The 20,209-nt window shown below is 41.5% G+C and overlaps 1 protein-coding gene across 6 annotated transcripts in view; it reads left to right on the top strand.

Annotated features, from left to right (window-relative positions):
* Window positions 1-20,209, top strand: part of srfb (serum response factor b) — a 58,484-nt gene that overhangs the window by 9,832 nt on the left and 28,443 nt on the right. For all 6 annotated transcript variants that reach the window (XM_051652362.1, XM_051652365.1, XM_051652363.1 and 3 more), the window contains exon 2: window positions 2,148-2,414. In XM_051652362.1, the coding sequence (XP_051508322.1) occupies window positions 2,148-2,414 (267 nt within the window). The remainder of the gene's footprint in view (window positions 1-2,147; window positions 2,415-20,209) is intronic.

Genomic DNA, 20,209 nt, shown 5'->3' with positions numbered 1-20,209 from the left:
GTACTAAAAACGGAAAAGTTTTTCCTTTGCATTTTTTAAAAATTTCGCGTACAGACGACAACGTTGTCAAAACAATCCCCGTTCACACGGATCCGCGAAAACGACTAAAAACACTGTATTATGCATGCCAGGCCAGTAGTTGGCGATGTCACTTTGTAAAGAAACACGACGCGCATGCGCACATAAGCATTCTTCCACAGAGCGGTGAATACAAACAATGAAGATGGCGAAAGCATCGAGCAGTTTTGTCTGGACGGACGATGAGTTTGCTTTATTACTACAATTACTTTGCTGGAGAAGCGTCAATAAACTCAAAATCTTGAGCAGCACAAACACAGTCCTGTAGTCCGCCACTGAAGTTTTGAATGTCTCGCACGTTGTTTTGAAGTACTCACGCGCATGCCTATAGACTGAACACGTAATACGCGTGCGCATGACGCCATCGTTTTGACAAATTCGCGTTTTTGTATGTTTACACGGAAGCGATAACGGCATCGTTTTCAAAAACTTGCACTTTGAAACCCGTTTTAAAAAGTTTGCGTTTTCAGGCACCAAAACACCGTTGTCGTGTAAACGAATAGCCTAAACGCATAAAGTTTTCCGTTTTTAGTTGAAAACGTTGTCGTGTAAACGGCCCCCAAGAAACAGAACGCTAAAACATCTCCAGCGTGAATGGCCCCTAAGTAGTGACCGACTGAAGTGTCAGTCAGGCCAGTAAATAAGCTGATATTTGACTATTTTGAGATAATCGTCCACTAACTATGCCACTTAGTCGATTAACAGAAGTGTCAGCCCTCCCTTCTGTCAGTTTCAGAATCAACCAACAGGCAATATTAATGAATAATGTATTATTATTATTATTATTATTATTATTATTATTATGGATTAAATATTCTTAGTGAATATTGTGTAAAAATGTATTTAATTTCGAAATGCTTAATTTCAGCACATATGTGCACATCTCAGTTGATAATTAAATTGTATTAGTCTATATCACATATGAGTGTTTCTTCAGCTTCGGGCACTTTCATGTCCCAGGGGGTTGATTTTTATTAAAGCAAACAGATTTAAACTTTTTTTCCTTTTTGTTATACATGCAGGTGACAATAAAACTGAATTGGAAACTTTTCACCAGGCCATCATCATTTATTTTCTGCACTTTTCAAATGTCTTTTATGTACTGATTATCATTGTCACATGTCTGTCAAACATGTTGAGTGATCCAAACATCATCTGCAGCCTGAAACTGAACTTTTGATCAGATTTTAGGAGTGAATGCACTTAACTGCATAGAGAGCTATAGGATGCTCCCTTGCTCCCTATTTAGTGAATGACTTAACCTCCAGTGTGCTGTCTGTCTGCACTGGTCTCAGAACAGTTTGAAATGCACCTTATTTTCATGCTAACTCCATATAATGCCTCTGAAAGACACATTTTTCATCTTTTGCATGAATACATTTATTCTCAATGTGATAACACATAGTGAATATATGATTTCTAATGTAAGTCGGGTTCGTACTCTCTGTTTAACAGCGTGCCGTTTCACGATAAATCGATTAAATGTTTAAAATAGCATATCGGATGAAACTACAGCTGTTACTCTTTTGACTCAAACAGGTTTCGATGTAAAAACTTAATGAGGTTTCTTAACAGATGTAGTTTTGTTGGCGTTTCTCCCAAAGACAAACTCCGCTGTGGTCGGCGCCATGTTGTTTGGTCACATGACTCGGTGCATCGAAAGTTTAACCCTTTATCCTGAACTGAGATCAGTCAGTTTAAATGAAATTAAATTATGTATAGCGTAAATAAACTAGTGAGAGTGTGAAAAATGTTTTAACCAGAATTTACTTTCAAGAAGTCGGCTGTGCAAAAATTGCCCAGAGTTGAAGAAACAAGTACATTGGCATTATATTGCCCATTGGCATACCCGCTCTGTAGTTATCTAGCTGTCAGTATCAACATCAGCAACTGAATAATCAATATTGCTTCTTTAATTGTCTGAATCTTCTATATTAAACATTTGCTGATGTAATAGAGGCAGTAGGCTACAGTAATCCTACTGAAATATTAGGCCTCGTTTGTTATTTCATATGTAGAAGATGATTCGTTTGATCTGTAATCTTTTTCTCTCTCTTTGTGTTTGAAAGGCGTACGAGCTCTCCACGCTCACAGGAACTCAAGTCCTGCTCTTAGTGGCGAGCGAGACGGGTCATGTCTACACGTTTGCCACACGCAAACTGCAGCCCATGATCACCAGTGAGACGGGTAAAGCTCTCATCCAAACCTGCCTGAACTCGCCCGATTCTCCACCCCGATCCGACCCGTCCACAGACCAGAGGATGAGCGCCACGGGCTTTGAGGAAACTGACCTCACATACCAGGTGTCCGAGTCGGAGAGTCTTGGAGAAACCAAGGTGAGTTGTGCTGGTTTTCTTTTAATGTTCAGCATTTAGTGCTGGTTTTGGCTTGTTTTGTAATGTTGAAATGTAGAGCTTGATAAGTCACTTTGCACAGAAGTTCATGTTTTCTTTAACTGGTCGGTATTTAGATATTGGACTGTTGTCGCTTAAATACGTGTAACTTGGCGCTTAAATACGTGTAGACTTGAGTCTGTTGTGAAGTTCTGAGCTGATGGATCTGTATCTTCACCATGAGTCATACGAAATGGAAAAACTCTCAACTTGATCCAAAATTTACACCATGAAGAGTTATTGTTGCCATCGTAAAGCTCAGCGCTTAAGTATTTCAACCATCTAGAGTTCCTCCCGTGTCAAAGCTTTCGTTTTATATCATTCTTGATCCATCACATTCTGACGGGGCTCTTCAAGGCCACGTCTCTTCCAGACGGTCTCTCTCTTTACTGTGTTTACTAGAGTAATTCACATCACCTTCACTCACTCATGCCAAATCTCAAAGCAGATAGCGGATATAAATTGTGTTGCACTGATTATGACCTTAACTTTGTTGTTTGTTGACGCCATCCAATCTGAAATAAATCCTGTTGATATGCAGAAAGAGGAGATGTGGTTCACCGGGAGAGTTTTAAGAGTCTTTCTACCTCAGGTTTTTCAATGAATCATACAATGTGCCGTGCCAAGAGCTGTATTCTCTCTGTGTTGCATGTAAACAAAACATCTCGTGTTTACTTGTTGGTTTCTGTCCAGATGAATTATTGATTTTATTGTCGCTCTCTGACCTGTACACAGTATATTTGTTCTCATTTGCTGTCTCAAAGTTTTGGTTCCTCAATACCTTCATCAGAATTCAAGTGTGATTTTATTTGTGGTATTTGTAAATATAAGCAGTTTGGTAGATGTCTATGTAACTCTGATGGATTAGCGAGACCTACATGAATGTAATGTAATACTTTTGTAATGGTCACTTGGGTGCATAATTCACCATAACTTCATCACTCTGAAAAAAGACCATTACAGAGATCTGTTGAGTATGTTATTTGAATAAATAATGAACACATGTGGGTCATTCTGTGTCAGCTCAACCAGAAGTCTGCGGCTTAAAATGTAGCTTTTAATCTTTTTTTTTGTTTTTTGTTTTTTTACAGGATTTTTTACAAGATAAACATAAATGATGATGAAAGCCAAATTATTAAATGACATGGAACAATATTTACTGAGCAGTCCATTACTTTGGGGGTGTAACAGTGACAAATTTGGAGCAAAATTACAGTTAAAAAACAATTAAAACACTTAGAAAGTGGGATTTCCATTATTTTATTTTTGCACAGCGATAGGTCAAATTGAGAGATGGGGATTTGTTGCATTATTTAAAAGAATTTTATCCTAGCCCATATGGTTCCAAAGTTATTCGTGAAAATGTAAATGTGCTAATTATAGCGCCACCTGTGTGTGTGGATGAATATGTGTGTTTGCAGGGGATTTTTGATCATCCCACCAAGTTTGAGAACTCTACGATTTCACCCAGACACTTTTAGGGCGGAAAAAGAATAAGAAAATCATTACAAATACCGTACAGTTTCAGTATCTTTGGTTTTTCGACCGCTAATGATATGTACAGTGGATATAAAAAGTCTACACACCCCTGTTAAAACAGCAGGTTTTTGTGATGTAAAAAATTAAACAAAGATAAATCATATCAGAATTTTTGCACCTTTAATGTAAAAATGACAACCTATGCAATGCCACTGAAAACCAAAGCGACACATTTCAGAGAGAAAAAATAAAAATAAAAAACTTAGAATAACTGCATAAGTGTGCGCATCCTTTTATAATTGGGTATGTGGCTGTGTTCAGAATCAACCAATCATCAAGCTCATGTGAAACAGTACACACCTGTCTTCACCTGAAGTGACTCTGATTAACTCCAAATAAATCTCAGCTGTTCTTGTAGGATTTTTCTGCATGCTACTACAAGAGCCATGGGCCACAAAGAGCTTACAAAGCATCAACGGGATCTCATTGTTGAAAGGTATCGCTCAGGTGAGGGCTACAAAAATATTTCCAAGGCATTAGATATACCATGGAACACAGTGAAGACCGTCATCAACAAGTGGAGAAAGTATGGCACAACAGTGACATTATCAAGAACAGGATGTCCCTCCAAAACTGACGAGAAGACAAAGAGAAAACTGGTCAGGGAGGCTGTCAAGAGGCCGACAGCAACATTAAAGGAGCTGCAGCTCTTTCTGGCAAGTACTGGTTGCTCTACATGTGACAACTATCTCCCGTATTCTTCATCTGTCTGGGCTATGGGGCAGGATGGCAAGACGCAAGCCTTTTCTGATGAAAAAAACATCCAAGCCCGGCAAAAAACAATATCTAGTCTCCCAAAACCATGTGGACAAATGTGTTATGGTCTGATGAGACCAAGATTGAACTTTTTGCCCAAAATTGTAAAAGGTATGTTTGGCACAAAAACAACACAGCACATCAGCAAAAGAACACCATACCCACGGTGAAGCATGGTGGTGCCAGCATCATGTTTTGGGGCTGCTTTTCTTCAGCTGGAACTGGAGCTTTAGTGAAGGTGGAGGGAATCATGAATAGCTCCAAGTTTCAGTCAATTTTGGCACAGAACCTTCTGGCGTCTGCTAGAAAGCTGAAAATGTAGAGATCTTTCACCTGTCAGCATGACAGTGATCCAAAGCACACATCCAAATCAACAAAAGAATGGCTTCAGCAATAAAAGATGAATGTTTTGGAATGGCCCAGCCAGAGCCCAGACCTGAATCTTATAGAAAATCTGTGAGGGGATCTGAAGAGGGCCGTACACAGGAGATGCCCTCGCCATTTGACAGATCTGGAACGTTTTTGCAAAGAAGAGTGGGAAAATATTCCCAAGTCAAGATGTGCCAAGCTAATAGATCCAGCTGTAATAAAATCAAAGGGTGCTTCAACTAAGTATTAGTTCAGGGTTTTTTATTTTTATTTTTTTTATTTGAAACGTGTCGCTTTGGTTTTCAGTGGCATTGCATAAGTTGTAATTTGTACATTAACGGTGCAAAAATTCTGATTTGATTTATCTTAGTTTAATTTTTTACATCACAAAAACCTGCTGTTTTAACAGGGGTGTGTAGACTTTTATATCCACTGTAGCTGTTGCACTAACTGAAGACGTGTCACTTATTTTAAATAAAGGTACATTTCTTGTTTCAACATTATGTGTACTCCAGATCTTTGTTTTTTGGGCAAGAAAAACTAGCCTCATACCATGTGACCAATTTTTTTTTTTTTTTTTGACCATTGAAAAGGGGTCAAATGTAACAATTTACTCATGGAGCCACATTGAGAGCCCCATATCTCTGGAATTTAACCATATAGGGCCTTAGAAATGAAATGAAGATTCAAAAAGAAAAGTTTGTTTGGAACAAAAATCTAAAAGGATATTAAGATATGTGTAAATGAGTTAGACACCTCAATTTGGATTTTTTTTTTGGACACAAACCATTGGCATATAATGCAACAAGAGGTGCTTAAAATGTTTTTTTGCTCCAAAATCATTGGCAACATTTTCAATTTTGTCCCTCCCTCTACAAAATAATGCATTACGTCTCAAATATCAATCCATGGCATTAAATATTTTGGCTTTCATCATCATTTATGTTGATCTTTCTTCAGAAACAGTATTAACAACATCAAAGATTTCAGCAGGGGAAGTTTCTGAAATTTGTCATGGAATGATCCAAATGGATTTCATGGATCTCATATTTGTACACGCATTACACGGAATGAGTCAAACCAAACTTTTACTCTCAGCACGCAGTGAAAGGATCTCACTGCAGAATTTCTTCACCACTATACAACATTTCTCAACATTTACCAGCCAGTGGCCAATCACAGACATTTATAGTCCAGTATCGCAAAACTCGCAAGTGATTTTCTTGCAATGTAGAGGTTTAAACAGAGTAAAAGATCGATCTTGGGATTTTTACCTAGCCCTGGTCGGTTTCAGCAGCACCTGTCCTGCACACCTGACCCAAGTCATTGGTTTATTCTCTTTGTGTATCAGCATCACCTCCTTGTGAACCCGTTGTTCAGATTAACCCTAGAAATGTAGTTTGGCATGGGGCAGTATGGGGATGTAGACCCAATGCCGCCAGTTTTTCTGTTCGCCGGGTCACTTATGCTCCGACACACTCAAGCATGTTTCGTCTCATTGATAAAAACTTGATTCTGCCTCTGTGTCCATATATGGTGTGGTTTCCCAGCGCACGGTTGGCCGAGGCCCCTCGCATTCCTTATAAGCTGCAGCTGTCTCTAAACTCGCTGCTTTCTACTCTCACTGTGGGCTTTTTCTGCGCTGATGTGATTTGGAGGTTGTATGTTTAGTGTGGGCATGTGTCGTGATGGAGCTTTGGCATAATGGTCATTTGCCCGTGCATATAGGCGGCCGTGCATCACATCTATAAACTCAAGAAGGAATTTGTACAGACAGATAGAGACACAGTCTGCTGTATGTTATTATAAACTCTGAGTCAAGTGTTTTCATTGGGCAGACCACCACACAACCACAAAATTACAAATTCATTTTCACATCACATATGGTGTGTGTAGTCAGTGTTTAGACTTTTTTTTTTTCAGGTAAAAGCTATTGATCTCTTTGTTAATAGTGGTGTTTGTTAAAACATCTCTATTACTATTGCTCATAGTTATTACACGTACCATTTTCACCTGAGAAAAATCCCATAGACCTACACTGAAGGAGGGGCTCCAGCCATATCTCGAGAGCCTCTTTTTCACTTTAGCCTGTGAACAACGACCTAGCAACCACATAAAACACCCTAGCAACTATCAGAACCTTTTTTTTTTCACTTTAGTTGTAATAAGATATCAGTCCACTTTTCAATCACATTGTAATTTTTTGGAACCCAGTCAACTTAATTTTATTTAAAGTTTTGGTTAATATTGTAATTTGTAAAATAATAATAATAATAATCATAACTAAATTGTATTATACAAAAGTGATACATTTCCATTGTAATTTCTTAGGGCTTTTATTTTAGTTATTTATTTTATTCCCTTTTCTCCCAATTTGGAATGCCCAATTCCCACTACTTAGTAGGTCCTCGTGGTGGCGCGGTTACTCACGTTAATCCGGGTGGCGGAGGACAAGTCTCAGTTGCCTCCACTTCTGAGACCGTCAGTCCATGCATCTTATCATGTGACTCGTTGTGCATGACACCGCGGAGACTCACAGCATGTGGAGGCTCATGCTACTCTCCACGATCCACGCACAACTTACCACACGCCCCACTGAGAGCGAGAACCACTAATCGCGACCACGAGGAGGTTACCCCATGTGACTCTACCCTCCCTAGCAACCGGGCCAATTTGGTTGCTTAGGAGACCTGGCTGGAGTCACTCAGCACACCCTGGATTTGAACTCACGACTCCAGGGGTGATAGTCAACATCTATACTCGCTGAGCTACCCAGGCTCCTAGGGCTTTTATTTTGATGGACCGCTCCAGGAAGACTCCAGAAGAGTGTTTGTTGGCTAGTTCACAGTACTTTGAATCGCTTATCATTCAACATCTGGTGCAGTTCTCAGTGCATGTTATAAGCAAACCGAACTACTTTGCATCTACTGTACATCTGAGATGAAGTTTGTGTGGAGTGCCCACATATTGCGCGCCACTCTGAGGAGCACATCACAAGCACACGATCGTGCTTATGTGTGTGTGTCAACAGAGCGACGCTCATTCAGGGAAGCACGTTGCACATGCAGACTGTATATTTATTTATTAAACACAGCCTTTTGTGATTCACAAACCTATTGCATTGTCTTCAAGTGTCTTTGAACAAAATGCACGAGTTATATGAAATAATATAATGGTGCTTTAAAGGTTATTTTATGTCATTCTTTGAGCTTGATGGTACGACCATAACTAACGTGGTATCAGATTTGGATTGGGCTCATCGGACCGATAATCAATCAGAGTAAAAACGTCAGTATCGGAGCCGATACCGATATAGGTATAGGATCAGTGTATCCCTACTAGCAACCACCCAAAACACTCTAGCAACCACCCAAAACATCCTAGCAACCACCTAAAACACCCAAGCAAGAGGGCTGTCTTTTTTTTTTTTCCTTTTTTTTTTTTGTCTTACTTGCAAGACCAGAACTCTGAGTGTTATATGTAGAGAAAACTTGCAAAAGTGTAACCTCTAAGGATTTCGCTGCACTTTTTCTCGATTATTTCTGCCCAAAATGACTGAATTTGCTGTGGCTTTTCTTAAAAATTGCAATGCCGTTCAATACATTTCTTGTGTTGTTTTGCAGTGAAAACTCACAAATAATCATAGTATAGTTGTGTAATTTGTGTCAGTGATGGTGTAAGTGCAATTACCTGTAAATATTTTGGTGCATAATAACTGAATAATACAGGTAGCAAGGAAAAAATTATAAATATACTGTGGCGGAACGACCCACCCCTCCGTTATGTCATCATCGACCCACCTTTTCTAAAGGCTGTCATTCAGTCAGGCTTACAGCGAGAGTGAATGACAGCGAATGATGAGGCGCATCTGATGGGAAAAGAGTCTCATCTCCACTCCCATTAAAAAGTAGTGTGCTCCTCTCCTTGGGGGGTCGGATTCTATCTATTTGTATGCACACACTGGCATCCTCGCAGGTCCAGGAGCAGAGTGGGTAGGGTACCGGCTGAATCAGATGCATCAACGGATCTGTTCCTCGGAACCCGGGCACGGGTTAGAGTCATCAAGGAGTACCACACGGGTCACGGTCAACAGGCTAGAATGATTGGCCCCTTCCCCTCACACTCGCCATGGCCCCAGGGAAGACAGGCCACCACAGAAGCCGCCGCCCCTCGCGCCCCAGACCAAGGAGGGTTGCACGTGCAGCCGCTGGACCCCGACCATGTCCTGGAATATGTTATGGGCACTCCCCTACCTTCACTAAGCCCCTTGCGGTGAAAAGGACGCCAGATTCCTCCTTTCTTTTGCACACTTTATTCCCCTTTTTGAACATTTTGGGTCCGTTCCAAAACCTAGTGAGCTGTCTCGCTGTCTCTTGCCTACATAGGCAGCTGTCTTATGTAGCAGCATCCTTACTGAAATGATGCCTCATAAGAGAGCGTTTTGGAACGCTTTACATAGGCGACAGCTCCGTGCATCATTCAAATAGCGCACCTCACACACATCGCACGGGACACTCGACTCGCAACTGATTTAAGTGATGCAAGATAAACAACCCAATCCTCTAATTAGCATAAAAACGCACAGCACACACTTTTTGAGTAAAATAATCGGTTTTGTGTCATATTAAACTGTTATTTATCAATACTTTTAAGTATTGAATGGATTATAAGTAGGGCTGGTGATTTGACGTGTTAATTCAGTGTGATAAATTTTATAAAACATAACGCGTTGTTAAATTTATGCAATTAATCATGCCCACTGACCATAATAAGGAGGATTCCTGAGAAATTCAAGCTTGTAGTACCACCTGTTTTCTCCAGGGGGCAGTAAGTGAACCTTCAGCTCTATAGGCAACCTGCAGCTTATACAGAGAACAAACCAACCCTCCATCAGAAAACACAACACGAGGATACATTCTTGCGTCCATCACATAGCTTGATGGAGTGCAAATCTGAAGGGTTCTCAAGACGTGTTCTACTAAGTATTAATCTACGTTTAACTTGATGTTAATGATGTGACACAACCAAAGTGAGACGCTCCAAATCCGTGTGAATCAGGTGTACATTGACACGTCCTTGGACAAGCCCTCATAATAAATCTCTGACTGATTGACAAATTCACTTGCAAAATGGATTGCTGTGAACTGTATGCCAGTGACTGGCTAAAGTTCAATAATATGCAAATAAACAATATATTGGATTCTAAATTTTGTATATCAATGCTTAACTCCTCTGCCACAATAATGTAATGCATTTTAATTAGCTGAATATTTTTTATAATAATATATATATATATATATACTGTATGTAAATATTTAAAGATAACTTTTTATAATTATTTCATATATTGAATTATTTTTATTTGAGCAAATATTTATATATGCGATTAATTTCAGTGATTATTATTGGGATGGCACCTACAAGCTTAACATCTCAGAATCCTGTGACGTTTCATGGAGTACAATGAATGTTGATGTCTGTTACTGAACTCAACGCTCTCTCTGGTGGGCATCGGTCCATCTGAACGCTGTGTGTTTGTGCTGTAATACTGTGCCAGTGTGTTTTGTTTGAGCTCCAGCGATCATTAGAGTCGAACTATCTACTTCATCACTCCCACACTTAAACATGGCGTGAACCCAAACCTCATTACTCTCCGTACGTCTGTCTGTAGTTCAGCCACCTCACGCTGATGTTTGTTAATGCTTGAGAATATGTCATAAAGAGTCGTTTTAACTTGGCGTACTCGATGCATTCCAAACATTGCGATGCCAAGGCTTCATCCGTCCCTGCGGTCTGTGTTGCGATTGTTAGTTCACCTAAACTCAGCCACATCAGTGACTGTAGAAAGTAAAAATCAACTTGACACCAGCTGATTAAAAGTCGTTGCAAAAATGAATCAGAAAAGTGAAGTTAGTTCTGAGAAAAGTTAAGAGCAGAAGTTGAGTGCAGATGACATTTGGTTTGATTTGGTCATAAGACTGTGACATTCAGACTTGTTGACGATTGATTTGAAGTGTTCTAGTACTTTTTGGCGCCAGTACTTTTTGTATAATTGTGTTTTCCAGAAGAAGGATGGGAAGTGTTTGCTCTTGCCTACTGCAGCAGAAGTCTGTAGCTTCCAAGACTGTTTTACACTGTGATTACCCCCAGAATCCAATCTAATTTCTCGGCCAACAATGTAAAACATCTCCAAACGCTGTTCCCTCATCTCGTTCATCACATGTGACAGTGAGCAAACACGTTTTTTCTGAAGTTTTCTCTTTTCTTCCCCATCTGTTGGTGTTTTTTGAATCAGTGCTTTTGCCTCAGGTCTCAGATTTTACATTGGATATCCAGTGGCGAACCAACACGGTACCAAAATTGTTTATTGAACAGAAGTAAACAAACACAACAAAAATAGTGAAATTATTAATATAGCCATAAACTGCACTAGCACAAAAATAAGCTAAATTATTAACCTGGCTTAGGTTGACCAGGAAAACAGTCAATTTTAGTTCTTAAATATCTCTTGAATTTTGATGGTTTCATGCTCTCAACAGTCAATAATTCACCACACAGATCACATTATGGTTGACACGGGCTTGGGTTTGGGTTATTCATTTGGGGAGTTATAATGTCCATTTTGCTTCCATATAAAAGACATTCTATCTCAGCGAATTTAGTAAATTATAAAGGATTTAGTAAATTATTCTGACTTGCAACAATATGAAAATACTCATTTGAAAAAATAACAACAGCGCCAAAACATAAATAGCAGGGGTCCCACTTTATATTAGGTACTAACATTAAAATACATACAATTAGTGTTGTTACGATACCAAAATTTCAGTTTGTACCAATACCAGTGAAATTTCACGGTTCTTGATACCAGTATTGATACAAAGCACAAAAATATACTAATATGCTAATTGCTGTTGAACACACTCCTGTTGCCTTTTTAAAAAGTTACATTTGAATAAAAAATAATAAATAAAAGAAATGCATGTTTCCTTTTAGTGTTTCTCAATAGAGTATGCAGTGCTTAAGTTTTTTAAGTAGGGCCCTATTTTTTTCCCAAATCATGTTTTCCATTTTTATTTTATTTTTATTAGAATTCCATGTTTTAAAGTTTAATTTAATTCCATCATCAAAAGTGTCTAATCAAATGAACTCCTAAAACTTTTAACAAATCAAATCACTTTATTGTCACACAGCCATATACACAAGTGCAATGGTGTGTGAAATTCTTGGGTGCAGTTCCGATCAACATAGCAGTCGTGACAGTGATGAGACATATACCAATTTACAATAACATCAAATTAACACAGCACAATTTAAACATCTGATATACACATAATTACACACAACAATATACAAATAATAACATACACTGTACAGTATACAATACACACAATATAGAATACACATTATACAATAAAAATAGTATATATAGTATATATAAAATGTACAGTAGGTTGTATTGTACTGTATTGACATTCAGGCTATCGGTTGATAGTCAGTTGTTAAGAGAGAATATAATATAATAATAATATAATTTATGACAGTCCGGTGTGAGATATAAGAGTAAGGGTAATAAAGTGCAGTGCTGATGTATTTTGATCGTGGGAGATCAAGAATTCAGAAGTCTGATTGCTTGGGGGAAGAAGCTATCATGGAGTCGGCTGGTGCGGGTCCTGATGCTGCGATACCGCCTACCTGATGGTAGCAGTGAGAACAGCCCATGGCTCGGGTGGCTGGAGTCTCTGATGATCCTCCGAGCTTTTTCACACACCGCCTTGTATATATTTCCTGGAGGGAGGGAAGCTCACCTCCGATGATGTGTCTGGCAGTTCGCACCACCCTTTGCAGGGCTTTGCGGTTGTGGGCAGTGCTATTGCCGTACCAGGCGGAGATGCAGCCAGTCAGGATGCTCTCTACAGTGCAGGTGTAGAACCGTGTGAGGATGTGGCGGTTCATTCCAAACTTCCTCAGCCATCTCAGGAAGAAGAGGCGTTGATGAGCCTTCTTCACAACGACTTCAGTGTGGACGGACCATGTGAGTTCCTCAGTGATGTGGACACCCAGGAACTTGAAGCTGCTGACTCTCTCCACTGGTGCTCCATTGATGGTGATGGGACTGTGTTCTCTGTCTTTTCTTCTGAAGTCCACCACAAGCTCCTTTGTCTTACTGACGTTGAGGGAGAGGTTGTGCTCCTGACACCAGTGTGTCAGAGTGTGCACCTCCTCTCTGTAGGCTGTTTCATCATTGTCAGTGATCAGACCTACCACCGTCATATCATCAGCAAACTTAATGATGGCATTGGAGCTGTGTGTTGCCACACAGTCATGTGTGTACAAGGAATACAGTAGTGGGCTGAGAACACAGCCCTGCGGGGCTCCAGTGTTGAGGGTCAGTGATGAGGAGATGTTGCTGCCTATTCTAACCACCTGGCATCTGCTTGACAGGAAGTCCAGGATCCAGCAGCACAGCGAGCTGTTTAAGCCCAGAGTCCGGAGTTTCTCATCTAGCTTGGAGGGCACTATGGTGTTGAATGCTGAGCTGTAGTCTACAAACAGCATTCTCACATAAGTGTTCTTTTTTTCCAGGTGGGAAAGAGCAGTGTGTATTGTAGATGCAATGGCATCATCAGTGGAGCGGTTGTTGTGGTAAGCAAACTGCAGTGAGTCCAGTGAGGCAGGCAGCACAGAGCAGATGTAATCTCTGATTAGTCTCTCAAAGCATTTGCTGATGATGGGGGTCAGAGCAACAGGACGCCAGTCATTTAAGCAAGTGATTTTTGATTGTTTTGGAACAGGCACAATGGTGGATGTTTTAAAGCATGTGGGGACTACAGACAAAGAGAGGGAAAGGTTGAAAATGTCCATAAAAATACCAGCCAGCTGGTTCGCACACGCTCTGATGACGCGGCCCGGAATGCCGTCTGGGCCCGCGGCTTTACGGATATTCACCCGTCGGAAGGATCGGGTTACATCCGCTACAGAGACGGAGAGTGAACTAACCTCTGTAGCTTCAGCCGCGAGAGCTCTCTCCACGAGGGGAGAAAATTACATTTTACTATAGAGTTGTAAGGAATGTCTGTTGCAATTTCTTCAATTTCAGGCATCTAACTGTTATGTCGAATCGAGCTTTTATTTTGACGTGTGTTTTTGATGGAAGCTTCACTTGTCCAGATAAACAGTTTGCTACCCAGTGTGATTTATTAAAGCACAAATTCTGTGATTTTAATTATAGAAATATATATTTTTACATGTGCTGTGTGGTTTACTGTGCATGAATACTATACTCTGAGTGCACATGATTCTGTGAGCGGTCGGCTTCACATGTTCACTTTAAATCATGCAGCTCATGCATACTACGATTGCAGTATTTCACAGTTTAATAATCCAACTATTTGATTAATTATGCATTCATTTTTTCCTCATATGTTAATTTTTTGAGTGAGCATTTGAAAACAGTTGTGTGTCAGTCAGACAATTCGCAGGGACCGAATGGAGTTGGTGTTTGGTACTACCGGTACTATAGAAACACTGTTAGCTATCTTTTTTATTTTGGTACCGACTTCGTAACAAAGTACAGGTACCTTTGAAATCACTACATACAGTACAATGTATTTAATGTGGAACTACATGTTCTTCTGCAAATTTCTCACAAGATTCACTTGTGCTGCTACTGAGGTTGAGGTACAGGTAGGGGTTAGGGTTGATTTAGGGTTAGGGGTTAAGGTTAACAGTGTAACTACATATGTAATTAAATGCAGGTACTTTCAATTTAAGTACAGTGCAACAAACGTATACATTTATGTACATAATAAGTACATTGTAGCAAATGCTTAAGTACATAGTAGTTCAAGACACCTAATATGTGGGGTCTGGGTAGCTCAGTGGTAAAGACGCTGACTACCACCACTGGAGTTGCTAGTTCGAATCCAGGGCGTGCTGAGTGACTCCAGCCAGGTCTCCTAAGCAGCCAAATTGGCCCGGTTGCTAGGGAGGGTAGAGTCACATGGGGTAACCTCCTTGTGGTCGCTATAATGTGGTTCTCGCTCTCGGTGGGGCGCATGGTGAGTTGTGCGTGGATGCCGTGGAGAATAGCGTGAAGCTTCCACACTCGCTACGTCTCCATGGTAACGCACTCAGAAAGCCACGAGATAAGATGCGTGGATTGACGGTCTCAGACGCAGAGATAAAAGACACCTAATATGATGTGGGTCCATAGCAGTTCAGTTGCTATTTATTTAACAGATATAGTAATGAACACAACCAGAACTAAGGTAAACTTTAAGGTAAAGGTAAAAGATCGATCCTGGGATTCTAAGAATCAATATTGGGATTGTTCAGATGAAGATTCACAATTAATGTGAACCCGTTATTAATGTGGCCTGAGTGCTATTTTCTTTAAATTGTGTAGTTTTGCTGCTGGTTTTAGAGGATGAGTTCATGCCACTCAACCTGTCCTTGTTGACATCTGTCTGATTTGACAACCTTCTACCAAGTGACGGATGAATTTGTGCCAAAATACTGTAGAGTTTAATAGAATGCATGACCTTTTTTTTCCCCCAATTTGGAATGCCCAATTCCCAATGCGCTCTAAGTCCTCGTGGTGGCGTAGTGACTCGCCTCAATCCGGGTGGTGGAGGATGAATCTCAGTTGCCTCCGCGTCTGAGACCGTCAATCCGCGCATCTTATCACGTGGCTTGTTGAGCGCGTTACCATGGAGACGTAGCGCGTGTGGAGGCTTCACGCTATTCTCCGTGGCATCCATGCACAACTCACCACACGCCCCACCGAGAGCGAGAACCACATTATAGCGACCACGAGGAGGTTACTCCATGTGACTTTACCCTCCCTAGCAACTGGGCCAATTTGGTTGCTTAGGAGACCTGACTGGAGTCACTCAGCACACCCTGGATTTGAACTCGACTCCATTGTTGGTAGTCATGTCAATACTCGCTGAGCTACCCAGTCCCCCGAATGCATGACCTGTGACATCAACAACAAAAGATATGGGAAGTGTTTTCTCCATTCTGCAAGTTGTTTATTTTGTGGTCCTAACTATGCATGGTTATATGGTTAGTTGCTTTGAATTATTTGCCTACAGCATTGTTTTTCCCTGTTATGTGACTCTATCAGAACAGACCGATGTAGAATCACTGTTCTGCATCAGATGCCCTGCGACAGGAGAGAGTGTCATTGAGATAATGGAAAGTTAATTTAGTGAGATATGCTGCGTTATCAGACAGGAGCTCAATGGAGTGTCTGAGCGATTCAACAGAAAGAAAGAGAGAGTGAGAGTACAAATGGGAATCATCAGGAATTTAATAAATTCGATTCCATTAACAATTCTATTAATACTTTGAGTACCATTAATGACAACAAAACTGGATCTGACAAAAGTAATATTGGCAGTTCAGGGAGTCATTTAAAAACCACTAAAATGAGTGAGTCATTAGATGGATTCAAACCTCTTTTTGACTGATACATTCAAAGAACTGGCTCATAAGAATCATATTTGTTAATGAATCAGACTATGCCGGTTGCGCTGTGCATTTGAAAAACGTTAACAGATCATGAAAAACATTCGTTGTCTGTGTTCTGTAGAAAATGGAACCAGTTTTGAATAAGAACCGGTTCTTAGTTTAGTTTCCAACTCTAGAGAGACAGAGAAAAGGCCGCTGGTCTCCCTGAGGTCCAGTAGACTGTTGGAGGTGCGTGTTGAGCAGCGGTGGGAGGAGCCGCAAGCAGCTGGACGGTCCGCTGTGATTGGCTGCAGCTCTCTCACTTGGGCTGCCTTGCCTTTTTTAGGCGTCCCAAATGGAGCTGTAAATTCCACATCGCTGGCAGCATGACAGGTGTGAGACGACAGCCAACAAGTGGGAGATTAGAAAGAGACCCGGGACCAGAGAAGAACATACAATAGAACCACAGACACCCGTGTGTCTCTGCCATCATTCATTCAACACCGTCACTATCAAAACGTCTCTACAAGACTCTCTATTTACTTTCTTAATGCATGTCCCAATTCATCAGTGCATATTATTCCAGAGAAACAAAATGTTTGTTTTTTGTAGTCTTTCTTCAAAATGTAATAACTTGCTTCGCCTCTGAAATGACTTTCCTTTTCGGCTGACGTGGACTAGTCAACACGGGCTGCTTGTTAATGTTAACTAAAAGTCAAATAGCTGTTTAGTTATTGTTTTGGGCTGTTGTAGGTGTGTCAATAGCTGGGTTTTCATCCAACTATTTTTATTTGAAATTGTGCATAAGAAATCCTGAATGGAAACACTTGATATGCGAATAAACTCTTAAAATTCACTTAAAAATGAATGCATTAGGCAGCAAATTTTGTATTAGTTAAAATGTGCATTAAGGTGATGGAAACAGTTTTTTCGCAAAACCATAACGTGTTTTTTTTTACTGTTTGTGCACATGCGATAGCTTGATGTGACTGGCCCAACTAAAGATCTGACCTTGGCACACAATTCTTCGAACATAGCCCTTGACATTGGGAAATGTATGCGTATGTGTAGTTCTAGCAGGAACATCTCGGGATTCATTCTATCAGGCATCTCATCCAATCACAATACAGCCTCCACTTTTTCAACCTGCTCAGCTGCCTCTCATTGTTCACATGCTTCCTTGATTTCACCCCCAACACCATCTCCACCAGTTTAGGTCCCGTCCTGGGCGGGGGTAAGCTCTGCTCCCCTGCCGTCGTCGTCTCCGGCAGGATCTGACGGTTCAAGCAGCGTCGGAGCGCTAAACCATAGGACGGGGCGTATGCGAAATGACATAAGTATCTTTTCGTTCTTATTAATTCCAATAATCTCAAGTCTTTCTGATAGAAGTGTTTAACAAACAGCTGGTTGTTAATGTGAGCTCTCACAATCCGCCAGAACAGTTTTGTGTGCGGGCGCTCCCAGGCATTCGGAGGCTGGCAGTGTGTGGGCATCGCAGCCATTTCAGCCCTCATTATATCAGATATTACACTTATTCTGCGGCATCTCCTGGCAGCATTAAATAAAACTCTGCCCAATGCAATCATGACAGGGTGGCTCCCTCAAGATACTGCAGATGATGTAGTGGAAAGAAACATGTAACACATGAAAATGTTTTGAAATATGCTTAAAAAATGCTAAACATTTGGATGGAAACCCATCTAATGATGTGATGCTCATTATTTAGTTCAGATCTATTCAGTTGTTTAAAAATACCTAAAAAATGCATTTAACACAAAACAATTCTTTGAATACACCTCTACTATGATAAACATGTTTTCAATTTACATTATTTCCTTGGCTTTAATTCAGACATGTCATATGGTGTAACTATCCTCAGTTTGTAAATACAAATCTGAAATTCTTGAAAAAAGAAATGTTTGTGTGAGAAGTGTAGAAAAAAGCAATTGTGTGTTTTAAAATGCAGTATGTTTAATATTTGAAAAAACTTTGACCAACAAATCAAAGTCATGTGGTGTAACCAACATGTAGGTAGTGTTTTGTGTTTATGTTGATAAAACCCATAAAACAGAGAAGATCCCTTTAGAGCCGAGGAGGGCGGGGCCGGGCTGGAATGAGACACACCCGGTCTCCAATCAGCCTGATGGGGCGCGCGAGGGAAAAAGGCGGCCGGGGACGACAGTTCGAGAGAGAGAGAATGACAGACAGCTGTACTGTGTGTTTATAGTTGTGTGTTTTGTTTAAGTTATTTATTAAATTATTATTTAAGTTGTCAAGCCGGTTCTCACCTCCTCCTTTCCACTGAACCCCCTTACACTGGTGGTGAAACCCGGGAAGGAGGAGGGATTCCCGTCGCAGAGTCCTCGGCACTGCCGTCCACCCAGGGAGCGCCGCTGCCGTCCGATGGAGGATGGAGTAGCCCGACCACCCGGACGCGGGGAACGGCCGCCGTCCGCGAGGCGAGTGGGGACAGGACTTCCCGACCGCCTGGAGCGAGGGAGCCGCTGCCGGGGGCGGAGGAGTGCCCTGCCGCCCCCTGGGAACGCGGAGGGTTCGAGAGAAGACCGCCGTCCGCGGGGGAGGAGGGAAGCGACTCCCCGACCGCCTGGAGTGGTAGGGCCACTGCCAGGGGTGGAGGAGTGTCCCTACGGGACGCCGGGAATGCGGAGGGGCGTTCTGTCCGCTGGGGGTCGGAGGTCTGACTCCGGTCCGCTCGGGGAGGAGCGGCTGCAGTCCGCCTGAGAAGGGAGTAGTGATCGAGGACCACGCGACGGCGCATCAGAGAACCGGTGAGTTTCTTTTTCTCTCTCTCCTCTCTCTCTCTCTCTGTCGCTCCGTGTTGGCCTTTCCCTCGCCATTTTGTTTCGTTGTTTTTCCCCTCCTGTCTCCTCCCAGGTCGAGGAAGGCGGGGATTGACTTTGTTCAGGTCAAATGGAGTAACTTCAGACTCAAAATTCATGATATTTGTAAGAAATATTTCCTACCTTGAAAAATGAATGATTGTGTTAACTCTCACTCAGGGTGCAAGAAAAGCATTTTACCGTTCACTTGATGGTTTTTTTTTCACTCAATTTGGAATGTCCAATTCCCAATGTACACACTAAGTCCTCATGATGGCGTAGTGACTCATCTCAGTCCGGGTGGCAGAGGACGGAGCCCAGCTTGGATCACAGCGCATGTGCAGGACGCCACCAGCACCAGCACACGCCACCCACCGCAGCAACCACGCCCAACTCACCACACGCCCCACTGAGAGCAAACCACCTTATAGCGATCACAAGGTGGTTACCCCATGTGACTCTACCCTTCCTAGCGACCAGGCCAATTTGGTTACCTAGGAGACCTGGCTGGAGTCACTCAGCACACCCTGGATTCGAACCAGCGAACTCCAGGGGTGGTAGCCAGCATTTATACCACTGAGCTACCCTGGTCCCCACACCACATGACATTTTAAGGGTGTGTTCACACATGTAGTTCGGTTCTCTTGGTCCGGACCAAAATAGAAAATGATACATTTAGTCCTGGTTCGCTTAGCGTTCACACTGCCATTTTTAACACCAAACCTAAAGATACAAAACCAAAGGCATAAGGATAAGATCACAACCTGATTGGACAGC

Source organism: Myxocyprinus asiaticus, chromosome 23 (assembly GCF_019703515.2).
Source record: "Myxocyprinus asiaticus isolate MX2 ecotype Aquarium Trade chromosome 23, UBuf_Myxa_2, whole genome shotgun sequence".
NCBI classification, from domain to species: domain Eukaryota; kingdom Metazoa; phylum Chordata; class Actinopteri; order Cypriniformes; family Catostomidae; genus Myxocyprinus; species Myxocyprinus asiaticus.
The sequence above is the reverse complement of the archived record's forward strand: the minus strand, read 5'-3'. Positions and strand labels throughout refer to the sequence as shown.